The following is a 16,698-nucleotide window of genomic DNA, read 5'->3' on the forward strand; positions in this document are numbered from 1 at the left end:
GGAATCCATGTATTTGATATTCTTGTATTCCGTTAAGCAACAGTGGAATAAATGACTTGTTTTCACACTTAAATGTTCTTGATTCATGAGATTTATTAGATTTCAATGAGTCTTCACTAACAGTTGTTTTCAGACACTATTAATTTTACTTTTGTAGGACTTAAAAGTGCAGGCCAGTTTGCTTCTGTAAGTGCCTCCAGTAAATTTGTTTGATTTTAAGCAGTTTATTCAAGTCAGCTGAACTCTAAAATTTCTTGGATTTGAGTAAATATGTGTACATATGCAATACTGGAAACAGATCTGGAATATGAGGATGAAAAATCATAAGTAGTGTAAAAACAATTCAAAAAACTTTTGAAATGTATACTTTTATTAGAAAATAAAAAAGAAACAGGGATATTTCGGAACCTTTGACAGTCAGAGATAATGGTCCCAGTCATGGATCTCTTGTCTGATGATTCATCAGAACTTGAAGGTGATGACATGAAAGTGACAACTGACAGCTCAGCATTTGACTCTTTTCAGTTATTGTATAGAAGCAGACAGCATTTGACTGTGACTGGCAGTGAGGGCAGTGTATGTGTGTCTCTGTGTGTATAGCAGGACGGGGGTAGAGGAGATGGAGATGAGTGGTGAAAGACGAGATGTCGTATGGTAGTCAGAGGGCAGGGAAGGGGGGGCCTTGGACAGGGCAACACCAGTAAGCTGATGTTTTCACTGTTACTGCCACAGATTGGGCAACAGCCAATAGTCTGCAATGTCTGTGAAACCCATGTTGAAAATGCAAGACAGGAACATGTTACTTTTTCACACTTTTTGTCACCAATCAGATGACGGACTTGTTTGCAGAGGATGCAAATCGGCATGATTTATTTTCTTATGCAGGTATAAACTGACAAGCATGTCATTTCCAGCTGATCTTGTTTTTCATATGGATGTCATTATGTGATGGTGGAAGTAGACTTTTTGTCGCACAAAAATTATTCTCACTTTGAAATACCAGAATTGTTACTTGTAATCAAATTGATTATGAAACAGCCCCAGATTCAAAATCTGCATTCATTTTCCTTTACCAAACCATTCTGTCTTTTATACTTTTGTGCTGGAATCCCACCCACCCCAGTCCTCAGAATTTCCCCTGGCAAGAAGAGAGCTCTTTTTTTGTGGCACTGAATGGGTTAATGGGGAAATGAAATGAGAAAATGTCATCTGTAAAACTGATAGCAGTGGCAAAATGATGAAATGAAAGAGTTGATAACATGTTTTTCCATGTGTTCCAGGCGTCAGAAATACACACCCAATGTGACAGATGGCAGGAAGAAGCCTTTCAGGAAAAATGCAGCATCTGTGATAATTCAGTCAGCCAGTGAGTCACTCTTCCAGTTTCTCTGTCTCAACTGTCTCTGATATCTCAAGTTTATGGTGTAAAAATTGACATAAGATAATGTCCTTATTTTGTATGTTTATGTTTTCAGTACACTTATCTGTTTAACCGTGAGCAAGGCATATGATACATTTCTTGTGCTGTTTCCTCTGCAGCTGAATTATTTTCATTGACAGGTTTTTAGCATGACACTACCTGCATACAAACTCCTATGAGTTCCATTTGAACAATAGCATTGGTGTGAAATTGTGTCTTTGGTTAGGGTAAACATAGGAGATAATGCAGAAACGGTTTACACACTGTTTAATAAATGAGAAGTAAGTAATGAAATAGATAACGCCAGACATGGCAGCTATTTTTAAAGTTTCATTCTAATTTGTGATTAACTGTTATAGGTGGATATTTTTAGGTATCACCCAGGATTTACAAAAATGTGTATATATGTATGTATAATTGTGTGTGTGTATATATATATATATATATATATATATATGGGGGAAAAAACCACTTCATGCACTGGTTGCCATAGAAACAATTCAAAATGGCAGACAAACAAAAAAATTAAAGCTCTATAACTACAAAACTATTATAGGTTTTTCTTTTTGTTCTTGATTTATTATGACCTTCACTCACTTTCTACAACTGGATAGCATTACATCTAAAATATAGAATTTTTCAGCATTTTTTAAAAAACGGGACACTTCATGTTCTTGAATCTTTAAAATAAACAGCTGTGACTAAAGAACTTTCACTTTGACTTGGCTGTCCCAGCGCAGAAATTATGTAAAGGGTGTGGGAAATCAGCTTGCAATGTTTCAAATGTGGATGTTTGTTCATTCCAAGGCGTAGTGATTTGAATGTGGTCACTGTACTGAAAAATTACAGATCGTCGATTGCACACATAAAAGAACATGTTTTTTGAAAGAGTTGGTGTATTGGATAGAAGATGCAGTGAAGTGACTAAAAATGTGAAAATCATAAAACCACAAGAAATCACAATTTTAGTGAAAAATAGGCTGCCTTGTCTGGCCTTAAATAATAAATAACAATCTGTCAGTGCGCACTTGTTAATTTGAGCTATGAGATACATGTGTGATTTTTTTCTAGCTTATTCTTGATGAATGGTCTTGGTACACAGGTGTGACACCTTAATCCTGGCATTTCAATCAGTGGGTCATAAGACCACAGTTTTGTAAGGTGGTCAAAAGAAAAAGACACAGATAAGCTCTGATTTCAGCCCAGTCTACATCATGCCTCATGCAAACACAAATATGCATTTTGAGTTTTTACTTTCACCTCCCCTGTGTTTTTTATTTTTGTGTATTTGTTTCCATAAGTAGATAAATCATGTCGGCAATCAAAACAGAACAAACAAACAAAAACAAAACGCCTTCAGCAAACTTTCAGGGATGTTCACTACACCCTGCAGTTTTCCAAAACCTGACCAGCCAGTGTTTTAAATATCCACTCGGCATGCGATTTTCGTCAACATTATTGAACTTTCTGACAGCCCTACATTCACATCACCATCATCATCCATTTGTTGAAGGTATTCACACAAAAGCCTTTAAATTTATCATTGTTGAGGGAGAATTCAGAAATTTCTATCTTGACTTGCATCAGAAATTCAATCAAAAAAGCCTTTGTAAAACTTCAGAAAACTTCCACATTCGACCATGAGGAAAAGCAGAAGGCAGAAGCCTCATTCTGAAACAAAGTGCATTGCTAATAGGGGGTTAAGGCTGTCAGAAATTGAATAATACTGACTTTGAACTTCTATTTTATTTTATTTTTATTTTATTTTATCTTATTTTATTTTATTTATTTATTTTTTTTTTTTTTCTTTCTCAAGGCCTGACTAAGCGTGTAGGGTTATGCCGCTGGTCAGGCATCTGCTTGGCAGATGTAGTGTAGCGTATATGGATTTGTCCGAACGCAGTGACGCCTCCTTGAGCTACTGAAACTGAAACTGAACTTCTAAAGCAGGGTGACTGCAGTTGCTGCTAGCTGCTGGAGATTGGTTATGCTTGGCAACTTCAGTTGCATGCGAAAGGTTTTATATTTCCAGTCAGATCGACAGGTAATGCAGTCACATCGACACGTAGGAAGCAAGAGAATCAGAAGGTACAGGATCCAATTGCACAATCGCCAGAAATTTCTCCCCTTCCAGTAGACCTTAAATGGTGGTCTGGATGCTTGTCGTTTGAATGAGATGATAAAACGGGGTGCCCTTTAAACATGCACTTAATGCACAGTTTGTAACCCAAGCAAACAAAAGGGTTGTCATGGCAATTCTGAAGAAAAGAACACAAACACATACACTTGCAAGCAGAAAAATAAAAAAGCTTGGTGCTGCTACTGTGACAATGTGCTCTCTCTGAGGAGAGCAGCCCCAATTTTACATAGAGATATCTGTTGTAACAAGAAATTAATACAATACAGTACTTTTAAATCAAAGGAGAATCTTTTTTTTCTTTCTTTCTTTCTTTTTTTTTTCTTGTAAAAAAAAAAAAAAAAGGTACCAGCAACTTTTTAAAAAAAAGAAAAAAGTTCCGTTATAACAACATTAAAACAAGCTTAGATTAAAATGATAAGTCAAAATAAACAGCCCACAACAAAAATGATGTTTCTATCTATATTAGAACCAAAGTTACAGCTAATTGAAGTTCATTGAAACAGCCTTTTTGCGTGTCATTTTGAGCTTTTGGACAAACTCCAGGTTTACAGCATCACTGCATGTACACTGAACAGAGACAGCTGGAAATTAAGGAAAGTGATATTTTGTATATAGTACAGATGCCTAATTTTTTTTTTCCAGCTACATAACCTGATAGTTTTATTGATGTTGAGTTCTATAATCCAGTTCTTTAGCAAATTCTCACAGGGCCAAGATTTGTCAAAATAGCAGCAAGCACAGTTTCTTCATTTATCAAGCTATTTTGATGAATTATGTGATTCTGTATTCAGCTGAGCAAGGTCTTAAAAATGGGTAGAGCAATAAGCATTTTGCAGAATTTGTTTTAGATTTGTTGCATATGATTTGTAAAATTTAACTTTTTTTTTTTTTATTATTTTTTTTAAACTAGACAGACACACATGCACAAATACACATCACCATTCTCTTTCTCTCTGACAGACACATACACACTACCATGACTTATTAATTAATAGTCACATTCAGCAAGTTTTTTCCTTTCTTTCTGTGTTTTTTTTTTTTTTTTTTTTTTTTTTTTTTTTTTTTTTTTTAATTAAGAAACTTGATGTTATCAAGTTGCAGGAATGATGTTCTGGAAAAAAGGAAATTTGTGTGTGTGATAATTTGTGTTTTGTAATTAAAAGTATAACCACTACCATAAATTTTATCTGCTGATTAATTTCATTTCAACAAACAACTAGCATACTTACCATTAATTCCATCATGATGAAAATAAGAAAAAACAATCGTCGCTTCAGTTAAAGTCAAAACAAGGTGCAGCAGTATGACTATGAGGTATTCCCAATGATTAAGCACTTCTGTTTACTCATTTATGAAAAATACCCCCTCTTAAATGTTTATCGATGATATAATCAACAGTATGATAGTAGAAACAAACTCGAAGGTTCTCCTATAATGATCCGTAACCGACCAAGATTGTTGAAATTTGGCTCAGCTGCGACTGCCATTTCGACATGCGAATGATGCACAGCCTCTCTCTCAGCTCCAAGCTCATCCACTCCATTAACATGATGCGGTAGTTTTGCATATGATTTGAAATAAAATTAAAACAGCTTTCATTTGATTACTGTCATTACTATTGTATTTATTACCAATTTTGAGAAAATTACATTTTAATCAAACAAAAATCATTTTTTATGCACTAGATTCATGCCGAACTAATATTCACTGAAAAGCGGCCATGGCATGCAATAAGCCCTCTGACTACCCCCAGTTTTTACTCTTTTATTCAACAAAGACAAAAAACAGAAGAAAAACAAAAACTGCATTGGAAAGAGGGGAAACTGATGTTTATTTCCATATAAAACATATCTTTATTTCTTAATATCACTTAAGTGTAACAGGCTTGGGGGGAAAATGGGTAAAATCAATGTTTTTCAGTCTTAGCCTCATTTTAACAAGCCAGGCTGCCGGTACCTAATATATGGTTGAAGTAACATTTATGTTCTGTATTTTTCAAATCACTGCTTTAAGTAAAAGGGTAGGGGAGGGTAAAGGACTGGGGTGAAAAGGGATTCCAAAGAATAAGAAGATAAATAAGAATAACTTTATTATCTCCATCTAGAGAAATTTGGTCAGGTGCATTATCACAACACAGACAAGTAAACAACATGGAGACCGGAACTGTAAAAAAACAACAACAGCTATTAGGAATATAATGAAGACACAAATGTAAAAATATCACATACACTGTTTCATAGATTCATTCCACACATTGCAGGTAATATTTAATTTTTTATTTTAAATGTAAAGGAGAAATAATAACATTATTTTGAATATAACCATGAACATAGCCTAGAATATTGCACATTGATTATAATAATAACTTTATCTCATAAAGATAAATTGCATCAGGTGCGACAAAACACAACCAGATAATCAGCACACACACACGCACGCACGCACGCATGCGCGTGCACACACAAGAATTCTCAAGAATTTAAAAGGTAGATTGAATATAGAATAAAAGTCTTCAGAGCTCAGGATTTCAACTTAAAAGTTCTGTCATGTCGATCCTTCAGAATGAAACCTGTTACTGTATCAGAAATCCGCAACAAGTACGAGCAGAAGACTGGGCGGAAGCCCGGCCCTCCCCGTGGCAAAAGGCTGGGCAAGAGAGCACTGAACGCCGAGCTGAAGCGACGCAAAAACTACCCTGTACTGGGAACAGGTTAGTGTGACTCTTTACAGAATGCTTAAGTGATGTGGCCGTTATGATTTACTCTGAGGTATTGTCTGCTTTGAAAAATGACCAGTCATGATGGGAGTTTACCGCTATGACAGGGAAACTGAAATGTTCAAAGAGATTGAGCTGTGGCTTGTGAATAATAAAATCACCCATTTTAATTAACTACATTGTCATAGTTACTGAGCGTGATCTCTTCCAAAAGGGTAGAAAAGCAGGACTGTTAGCCTGATATGCAACTGAAACCTCAGGTGGATGAATTCTGGAAAGTAAAGGGGTGAAAAAATGCAATATATATATATATATATATCTGAAGGCTGAAGAAGTTGATATATGTTGTCAGATCCATAGCTAAAATGTGATGTGAAATAATTTCATCCAGTATTAAATGGCTAACAGAAAGCACAGTCTTTAAAAGACTAACTGTGGGTTTACTTTGCCATTCAAGGTAAATCCAACTTAAACAAATTCTGGTAAATAAAAGGGTTAGAGAAACACTCAATTTACCCAGTATGTTACATAGACAAAACCAGACCAGAAAGGCAGAGTTGTTCCACTTTTTCGGTCTTTGCAGAACAGTATGTTGTTGTTTTTTCTCTCTCTTCCAGACAGTTGTGAAATCTTAAACTGAAAACGTGACGTTAGTCATGTTTATTTGCTGTGCATTCTGAAGTCATCATTTAAGCAGTCAGGGGAAGGATACTTTGTAACCTGTGTTATATTTCAGTTTATATATTTTGTGACAGGCTTGTGTGTTATGTTATGATTTTGTTTGTGTGTGTGTTTTTTTGTGGCTGTGATTGTGTGCAGTGTCATGAGTTGAAGGAATAAGCTGAGTGGATCATCCGTCTCCACACACACGCACGCACGCACGTCTAATATTTGAAATTTGTTAAAAGACGTAAAGAAAAAAAAATGTGTGTATGCACAGACCTTACCATTTCTCCCCCTCCTTATCTCTCTATGTGTGTATCTATCTCTATCTATCTATCTATCTATGTGTGTGTGTGTGAGTGATTTTTTACAAAATCTTATGAGACAGAGAGAGAAACCTGTCTACAGTATAGGACATTAACAGTTGATTCCATTTTTAAAAGAATCGAAGAAACCATTGACAATAGCCTAGAACTGAATTCCCAGCTTGTGGTTAAATGTGTTTCTGTCACCAGCTTCCCTTAATCTGATATGTTTGATGTTGATGTTGGAAGGGACGGGCGCAATCGCCGAGTGGTTAAAGCGTTGGACTGTCAATCTGAGGGTCCCGGGTTTGAATCACGGTGACGGCGCCTGGTGGGTAAAGGGTGGAGATTTTTACAATCTCCCAGGTCAACATATGTGCAGACCTAGTGCCTGAACCCCCTTTGTGTGTATATGCAAGCAGAAGATCAAATACGCACGTTAAAGATCCTGTAATCCATGTCAGCATTCGGTGGGTTATGGAAACAAGAACATACCCAGCATGCACACCCCCGAAAACGGAGTATGGCTGTCTACATGGCGGGGGTAAAAACGGTCATACACATAAAAGCCCACTCGTGTGCATATGAGTCAACGCAGAAGAAGATGTTGGAAGGTATTACATATCTTTCACACAGAGTTGAAGAGGAAGAACATGAAAGGTGCAGTGGATTACCCAGGGAGCGGCACTGACACCCCGGCAGCCTCTCCACTGTCCCGTGATGCCTCCCTGAATGCTGGTCCCCACAAGGAGAAGGAAGTTCGGAAACGGCGTGGTGAAAGTGCCTATGACATCAACAACATTGTCATCCCTCACAGCATGGCCAGCCTTACCCGCGTAGAGAAGCTGGAGTACAAGGAGATTCCCATTCCCAGGTAAGGACAAATTTCTGTCCCAGGTAAAAGAACAGATTCCCATTCCCAGGTGAAGACAGATTCCCATACCAGGTAAAAGGACAGATACACATTCCCAGGTGAGGACAGATTCCCATCCCAGGTAAAGGACAGATACACATTCCCAGGTGAGGACAGATTCCCATCCCAGGTAAAGAACAGATTCCCATTCTCAGGAAAGGAAAGATTCCTGTCCCAGGTAAAAGGACAGATTCACATTCCCAGGTGAGGACAGGTTCCCATTCGCAGGTTAGGAATGGTTGTCATGGGGCATTCAGCCATGGCAGCCGATTTGAATGTTCTGTGCATTGTATTGTATTACTTAATGTCACAACAGATCTCTAGATTTCTCTTTGTTAAATTGGGACTGCACTCCCTGTGGATTGCACATCCCTACAGTGCAGCACCACCTTTTTTATCTGTCAGCAAGTGTATTCGTCTTCCTATCAAAGTGAATTTTCTGTTGAATCTTGCCAGGGACAACCCTTTTGCTGCTGTGGGTTCTTTTAAGTGCATGCTGCACACTTGACCTTGAGTTATCATCTTTTCTGAATGACTAGCATCCAGACGATCACTCGTGGTCAAGTAGAGGGGAGGGAATTGCTGGTGAATGTGGGAGTGTCTCATACCCTAAGATAATCTTGCTTCCTAGGTGTACTCATTACCAATAGGCCAGCCATGAGCCATGACATAGAGGACTAGAAGTTATGATTGGAAAAACATTGAAAGAAAGATAGAGGATGTATGGGGAATGCACTTGCATTATATTACTTCATTGCTCTCCATCGCAGGCAAGATACTTGCCAGGATCCTACTAAACCGCCTCACAGCACACCTTGACCAAGGTCATTTGCCTGAGAGCCAATGTGGATTCCGGAAAGAGTGCGGAACTACCGACATGGTGTTTGCTGCAAGGCAGCTGCAAGAGAAATGTCAGGAGCAAAATGCTGATCTGTTCTCCACCTTTGTCGACCTCACTAAGGCCTTCGACACCGTGAGTAGAGAGGGACTGTGGAAGATCATGGCCAAGTACGGCTGCCCTCGGAAATTTATTTCCTTGGTCAGCCAATTCCCTGAAGGCATGCAGGCTCGAGTCCAGGACAATGGCGAAACATCTGCTCCTTTTGCTGTCACAAATGGTGTCAAGCAAGGCTGTGTCCTGGCTCCAACGCTGTTCAGCCTCATGTTCTCTGCAATGCTTACTGATGCCTTCAGAGATGGCGATGTTGGAATCGGCCTAAAGTACCGAACAGATGGCAAGCTGTTTAACCTCAGAAGGCTTCAAGCAAAAACGAAGGTCATGACAGACATCTTCAGAGACTTTTTGTTTGCTGATGATTGTGCCCTCAACGCTGGATCTGAAGCTGACATGCAACTCAGCGTCGACAAGTTTGCCACTGCCAGCAGGAACTTCGGCCTTACCATCAGCACGAGGAAAACTGAAGTTCTCCATCAGCCAGCCCCAGGGAAACCCTACGTTGAGCCCAACATCACAGTCAACGGTCAGAGACTCAGTGCGGTGGAGCAGTTCACATACCTTGGCAGCACACTGTCACGAAATGTGACAATCGACGATGAAGTGAACGTCAGGATTGCAAGAGCAAGCGCAACTTTTGGTAGACTAAATGCAAATGTCTGGAACAGAAGAGGCATTAGTCTTGAGACCAAGCTAAAGGTCTACAGAGCAGTAGTTCTCCCCACACTACTGTACGTCTGCGAAACTTGGACAGTGTACCAACGACATGCCAAGAAGCTGAACCACTTCCACACAAAATGCCTCAGGAAGCTACTGAAGATCAAGTGGCAAGACTGGACCCCAGACACAGAGGTGCTCGCAAAAGCCACCCTTCCCAGCATCTTCACCATCCTGATGAAGTCCCAGCTTCGCTGGGCTGGACACGTGGCGCGCATGCCAGACCATCAGCTGCCCAAAAGGCTCTTCTATGGCGAGCTGCAACAAGGGAAGAGATCACACGGAGGTCAGAAGAAGCGCTTCAGAGATACTCTGAAAAACTCTCTGAAAGCATTTGATATCAACCCTGACTCCTGGGAGGAATCTGCAGTGGACCATGACAAATGGCACGCTGCTGTGCACAAAGGCGCCAAGTTGTGTGAGGCCAACAGGACTGCTGCAGCTGTTCAGAAGAGGCAGGCCAGAAAGTCACGGGCAAACAAGCTCCCTGACAATGGTATACCTGTCTTTGTCTGCCCCAACTGTCAGCGAACATTTCGTGCGCAGATTGGACTATTCAGCCATCTGCGCATTCACAGATAGATTCATGAGCATCCTCCCCCCCACCCCACCACCACCCTCCCCCCATCCCCTGGCTGGATGACAACGATGGTCATCATCGATCTCGATGGACACACCACCATATTACTTCATTGTCAAAATAGATGTGAAATTCAGACTGCTCTACCCCGGGTATGTGGTAATACAGTGCAATGCCACATTTGTGTGTGTGTGTGTGTGTTTTTTTGTTTTGTTTTGTGTTTTTATTGTTCTTTTTTCTGTCTGGCTAGTATGTTTGTTTCCTCATTAGAGCATTTAAAAAAAACCTTTTTGTAGTCAGGTGTCCTGTTGCTGAGCTCTTTTACATGTACATGCATTTGTGTACACCATTGACACATCCATGTGTGGAATGTATAAATGTAAGAATACACATTCACAGGCTTCTGATGTTTGAAAAGCCACATAGTACAGTTATGTTTACATGATAATTTTTTTTATAGTACAGTTGATATGTTTACATAATAATTTTTTATGTGCCTGCACTTCATCAAAGTATCTTGTCAGCATGTAAACTGTACAGTGATCTGCGATGTTTCCATCAGGTGGCGAGACCTAACCAAAGAAGATGAGGCTGAGGAAGATTTAGTGCCAGATGAGGAACAAAAGGTCCATTTGCCCAAATCCAATGGTCAGCTCTGCGGTCAGCTGGCCAACCAAAGTGCCGTTGAAGAGGAGGAAGAAGTGAGTACCAGCACCTTGAAGATATGGCCAACAAGGTTTTGCACAAAAAAGTGCAGATAAGGCAGCCACCATGGCTTAATGTGAAGTGTCAGGAGCGGGAGGGTTAAGTTTGAACAATTTTAGAAACCTATATATACATAATGATAATAATGTACATTTATTTAGTGCCCTTTCTCTCTAAGAGGGCGCTTTTCATGAAAGAAAAATATTACAAATCATTCATGACCACTCTTTCTCAAAACCCTCCCCCTCACCCCCCACACTCCTCCCATTCCCACTCTTCATGCATCCAAAGTGAGCTGATATGGATGGTGTTGGAGAACAAGGAAGCTGAGAGTGCTAATAGATAGGTTTTAAAAAGATGAGTTTTTAGTGATGAGCGAAAAGCAGAGATAGAATCAGATGCACGGATATGATGAAGAAGGTTGTTCCAGATATGAGGAGCAGCAAAGAAGAAAGAACACTCACCAGAGGTTCTTGTATTGACACAAGGAAATTTCAAAAGGTGACAGTCAGAGGAAGAGCGCAGATTTCTTGAGGGAGTGGAAGCACTGATAAGGTCAGAAAGATATGTCGGTCCTTGTCGGAGTGGAAAGCAGAATAGCAGAGACACGCAACTTTGTATTTAATTCTCGCTTCAATGGGGAGCCAATGTGGAGTATGGAGGCGGGGAGAAATGTGATCAGAGCATGGGAGGGACTCTTAGGGGTCCGACAGGCAGCATTGTTTTGAAGTTTTTGAATTTGCTGAAGAAGATTATGTAGACAACCTATTAGAAGAGAATTTCAGTAGTTGATTCGTGACAGCACAAAAGCAGAAATAAGTTTTAGTAACTTCAACAGAAAGGTACTGACGGATAGAGTTAATGTGACGGAAGTTCACAATTGACTATGCATATCAGATTTTCTACCTGAGCATGCATGCTGAAGTTTGAGTCAACAATGGCTCTAAGGTTCCTTGCTGATTTAGAAAACTGAACTGTGGCATCACCAACCACAATAGAGGCAGGAAAAGAAGTAGATGTGAACATTCTTGCCGAGGAAATAATCATAGCTTAGTTTTTCATCATTTAACTTTAGTTTGTTGAATGTCATCCAGGATTTAACATGGAGAATGCAATCCTGCATTGACAGAATGAAACTGTGTACTTGGTTAGGTTCTGCAGACTTTTGTAGCTGAGTATCATCAGCAAAAGAGTTTTGAAGAACAGAATGGCCAGAAATGACATCAGAAAGAGGAGCAGTGTACAGAACGAACAGAATGGGGCCCAGGACAGAGCCTTGTGGCACACCATGGGAGATCAGGGTTGGATCAGACTTAATTTGTTAACAGAGACAATCTGGAAGCGGTTGGATAGGTATGAAGAAAACCAGTTCGCAACTGTTGAGTGAATCCCCAAAATATGTTCAAGTCTGGAATAGAGTATATTGTGTCAAACGCAGCCAACAGACCGAGCAAAGTCCATACGTACAGTTTTAACGCAGCCAATAGACCGAGCAAAGTCAATACGTACAGTTTTAACGCAGCCAATAGACCGAGCAAAGTCAGTACGTGCACTTTTAACGCAGCCAACAGACCGAGCAAAGTCAGTACGTACAGTTTTAACGCAGCCAACACACCGAGCAAAGTCAGTACGTGCACTTTTAACGCAGCCAACAGACCGAGCAAAGTCAGTACGTACAGTTTTAACGCAGCCAACACACCGAGCAAAGTCAGTACGTACAGTTTTAACGCAGCCAACACACCGAGCAAAGTCAGTACGTACAGTTTTAACGCAGCCAACACACCGAGCAAAGTCAGTACGTACAGTTTTAACGCAGCCAACACACCGAGCAAAGTCAGTACGTACAGTTTTAACGCAGCCAACACACCGAGCAAAGTCAGTACGTACAGTTTACCTTCATCACCAGACAGATCATTAACTACTTTCAAGTTTAAAGTTTTTTTTTAAAGTTTTTTTTTTCTTTTTAATCTAATCAGCTCTTTCATGGAGCTGAGTTCAGTGGTATGTGGGCTCAAATCAAAAGTGGGACCATGCAGTCCAGTCTTTCCACTTCAGGATAGTGCTTGTTTTTCTTGACCAACATTACAGATGTCTGTATTTCTGAACTTGGTTGACACTGCAGTTTTCTTTCACCACACATTTTCAGACAAGAAAACAAGATGTTCATAACATTATCATCCTAATCCTCATCAAGGTCAGAACTGCTTGTTTTCTTGGTTATTTGTGGAAGCGCTGACAATTTACTACATTGCATAAATTGATCATGCTTTTTGCCTTCACTTCTCTTTGTGAGAAGCTTGTAAACCGAATCCCCAAGCACATGCTCACCATTTTCTTTCTAAAAAGGAAAAAGGTATTTTGATATTTTTGGTAAGTTAGCTAGGTCGTTGCCGGATTGCCACTTCACCTTCCACATCTCCATCATGAAGCAGATTTAAGTGTAGGAAATGTAGTGACTGGCCCATCCACCCTCCTCCTTTGATTGTGGAGAGGTGGGTCACATTTTAATTTCAGTTTCATAAAATTACATTTTTAGACTGGAATTTTTCATATGGCTATGTAGGCCTTGCTTCCAGTTAGGTTTTTATTGACACTGAAGACATATGAACACATATCTGCCTGTGTATTGTACCCAGATTGAGGACTTGTCTGATGATACCTTCATCCTGCGTCACAAACGGTGTGAAGTGGAAGAGAGGAAACACTTCTCCAGCTTTGTGCAGTTGCCTCCCTCCCGCCGCAACCGCTCCAACCCTCACCTGCACACCCAGGACAAGGAGACAGGAACACCGGTCCCCAGTCGTCCTCACACCCCCAGCCTGCCAGTGTCCATGGGAACTCAGGCGTCCCTGGACGGAGGGGACATGACTGGGGAGGACTGGATGGACTGCAGTGGTGGGAGGGGTAGTGTGTCCCTGCCCCAGACCCCTCGCTGCTCCACACCTGTTCCCCACTTCACCCTGTCCGAGGATGATAGCTTGGGGATCAATGTCAGCACTGGTGGAATGTGGGGACCTGGCCAGCCTCGCAGAGGCAGCCTGTCTGCCGGTCAGCGTGAGCGCTTGACGTTGGGTTCCAGCCTGGAAGAGGGGGAGGGGGACAATGTGCAGGTTGTCAAGCCGTGGCCACTGAGGCAATTCCCTCTGTCGGATGAAGAAATGAGCAAACTGAGTGTGACGGAGGTGACACGTGTAGAGGAGAAACCCCAGCGCAGTTTGCGTGCAGTGTCCAGCATGACCACTCTCCACCCTCAGGCTGTGGATGGGGGGAGTCAGGCGGGGTCATCTGTCTCTGGTAGTTTGCCCCCATCGCCCCTGCCTTCTACCAGCTCCACATCTGTGGCAGGGGACATAGATGCTGCCGACCCTGAGTGGATAGAGGACAGTACCAGCAAAAAGTACAACAGCCAGCAGAAGGCCATCAAAAGATGAGGTTGGATGATTGTGGATGAGGTTCTAGAATATTTATATTCACATGTACATGGCTGTGGATGTGGTTCTTGAGTATTTATATTCACATGTACCACAGTGATGCCATTGTAGCATGCATGGGGTAAACATACCAACCACATTCACCCAATCCTTTCCTTGCTACCCAAATGCCCTGCTGTTGTGACCTCAAGGTTCTGTGAAATGTTTCTTTTGATTGAGTGTTCTAAAACAAAAAGAAAAAATGTTTGTGCAGAAATCTCGTTTGACAAAGATGTTGAAAAGAACGGTAGATCTACACTCCCATTCCTGTTTATTCTTGTTTATGTAGCTTCCTTTGGAATGATTGACTGCATTTATTGCCTTGGCTGGAAACTATGACAGACGATGGTTATTGACATGAGGGTGTTGAGGTGTGCAAGTTATATTTCCCTGGCAAATGTTCCCAGGGATGTATCGATTGGCTGGGCATGCAGCATTATTTAACAGTTATTTCCCTGAAAGTTAATTCCAAAATGGAGGAAGAAGGTTGAGGTCTGCATTTGTTTCCAAACTAGCATTGCCATAATCAACCGGTGTATTCTGCTTTCCATTCTGTAACATAAAATTTGACTGATGTGTATTGATCTTGTTCTTTAGTTTTTTTTACTCACATTTATAAAGAAAGACTGTGGTATCATCCAGTGCTGGTTGTCTGTGTGTAAATGGCTATGGTAAATGTAGCATTGGTATTATTTCAACTACCAAAAGTGGTATGGCAGTTGAATTTGGTGGGATGGTACTGGTAATTATGATCATGACCTTTCCAGTCATCAGTGATGATTAAAGCTGGGTGAGTAGCTAAAGGTTGAGGTCATCAATTAGCAACATAGAAGAAACTGGACAGCTGACATTGAATATTCACTTTTCATCAAATGTTATACAGTGACTGGCAGTGGTGACAGCATAATTGAATTTTTAGGTCAGGGTCATAATGTGGCATGATTAACAGGAATAGCTTGTCGGAACAAGAGACATCAGGGTTTGCAGACTATAGTTTTCCTCAAACTTGGTACAGTGATTGACTTTGGTGAAAACAATCTTTAGAGTCAAGGTCAGGATGTGAAATATTGTATTTGTATTTGTATTTCTTTTTATCACAACAGATTTCTCTGTGAAATTCAGGTTGCTCCCCAGGGAGAGCGCATCACTACACTACAGCGCCACCCTTTTTTCTTTTCTTTTTTTCCTGTGTGCAGTTTTATTTGTTTTTCCTATCGAAGTGGATTTTTCTGCAGAATTTTGTCAGGAACAACCCTTTTGTTGTCGTGGGTTCTTTTATGTGCGCTAAGTGCATGCTGCACACGGGACCTCGGTGTATCATCTCATCCGAATGACTAGTGTCCAGACCACCACTCGAGGTTCAGTGGAGGGGGAGAAAATATCTGCAACTGAGCCGTGATTTGAACCAGCGCGCACAGATTCTCTCGCTTCCTAGGCGGACGCGTTACCTCCAGGCCATCACTCCACATACATTACAAGGGGGGAATAAAAGTACCACAGAGCTTGAATTTTTCATCCAGTTCACATTATAACTGGGAAACTGGTTGGTTGTGGTCAGAACATAACAGAAAACCACTTTCAAAAGCCATAAAGGTCAAAGGATCACAACAGTGAATATTCATGTGTGAGTCATGAAAGCCTTGCATTTTTTTTTTTTTTTTTTTTTTTTTAATGATTTTTCTTGCACAGGTAAAGTCTTCATTCTTGAACCTTGGTTTTTCAATCAGGATAAATCATTGACATCTTTCTGAGATGGTTATATTGAAGCGAGGGGGCAAAGGTGGGACAACTTGCAAGACACTGAGCTATTCACTCACTCCGGATGATGGAACGCTGTAGCGTTCCTGATCTAAGTTCCATACAACATAACGCTGTGAGGGTTTTGTCAATTAAAATTTTTTCCATGTTTTCCTCATGGTGTAACATAACAATTGCAGCTACATCGGGCATTGCGAACGTGTCAAGGGTCAAATGGAAAGTTTCATCATGGATTCCGTAACAACACACCCACTGGTGAGCCGTTGACCTCGACACCCCACATGACAAGCTAATCTGCATATGTATTGAAAAAGGCATCGCAGACGATACAAGTGGAAATTTTTGGAGCAAACTGC

The 16,698-nt window shown here is 40.7% G+C and overlaps 1 protein-coding gene across 1 annotated transcript in view; it reads left to right on the forward strand.

Annotated features, from left to right (window-relative positions):
- LOC143290393 (KAT8 regulatory NSL complex subunit 1-like) overlaps window positions 1-16,192 on the forward strand; it is a 38,756-nt gene extending 22,564 nt beyond the window's left edge. Inside the window, exons 4-8 of the mRNA XM_076599791.1 lie at window positions 1,281-1,366; window positions 6,145-6,270; window positions 7,881-8,118; window positions 10,972-11,110; window positions 13,751-16,192. Of these exons, the coding sequence (XP_076455906.1) occupies window positions 1,281-1,366; window positions 6,145-6,270; window positions 7,881-8,118; window positions 10,972-11,110; window positions 13,751-14,545 (1,384 nt within the window). The 3' untranslated portion in view covers window positions 14,546-16,192. The remainder of the gene's footprint in view (window positions 1-1,280; window positions 1,367-6,144; window positions 6,271-7,880; window positions 8,119-10,971; window positions 11,111-13,750) is intronic.
- The last annotated feature ends 506 nt before the right edge of the window (window positions 16,193-16,698 follow it).

Source organism: Babylonia areolata, chromosome 15 (genome assembly GCF_041734735.1).
Source record: "Babylonia areolata isolate BAREFJ2019XMU chromosome 15, ASM4173473v1, whole genome shotgun sequence".
In the NCBI taxonomy this organism is placed as follows: Eukaryota; Metazoa; Mollusca; class Gastropoda; order Neogastropoda; family Buccinidae; genus Babylonia; species Babylonia areolata.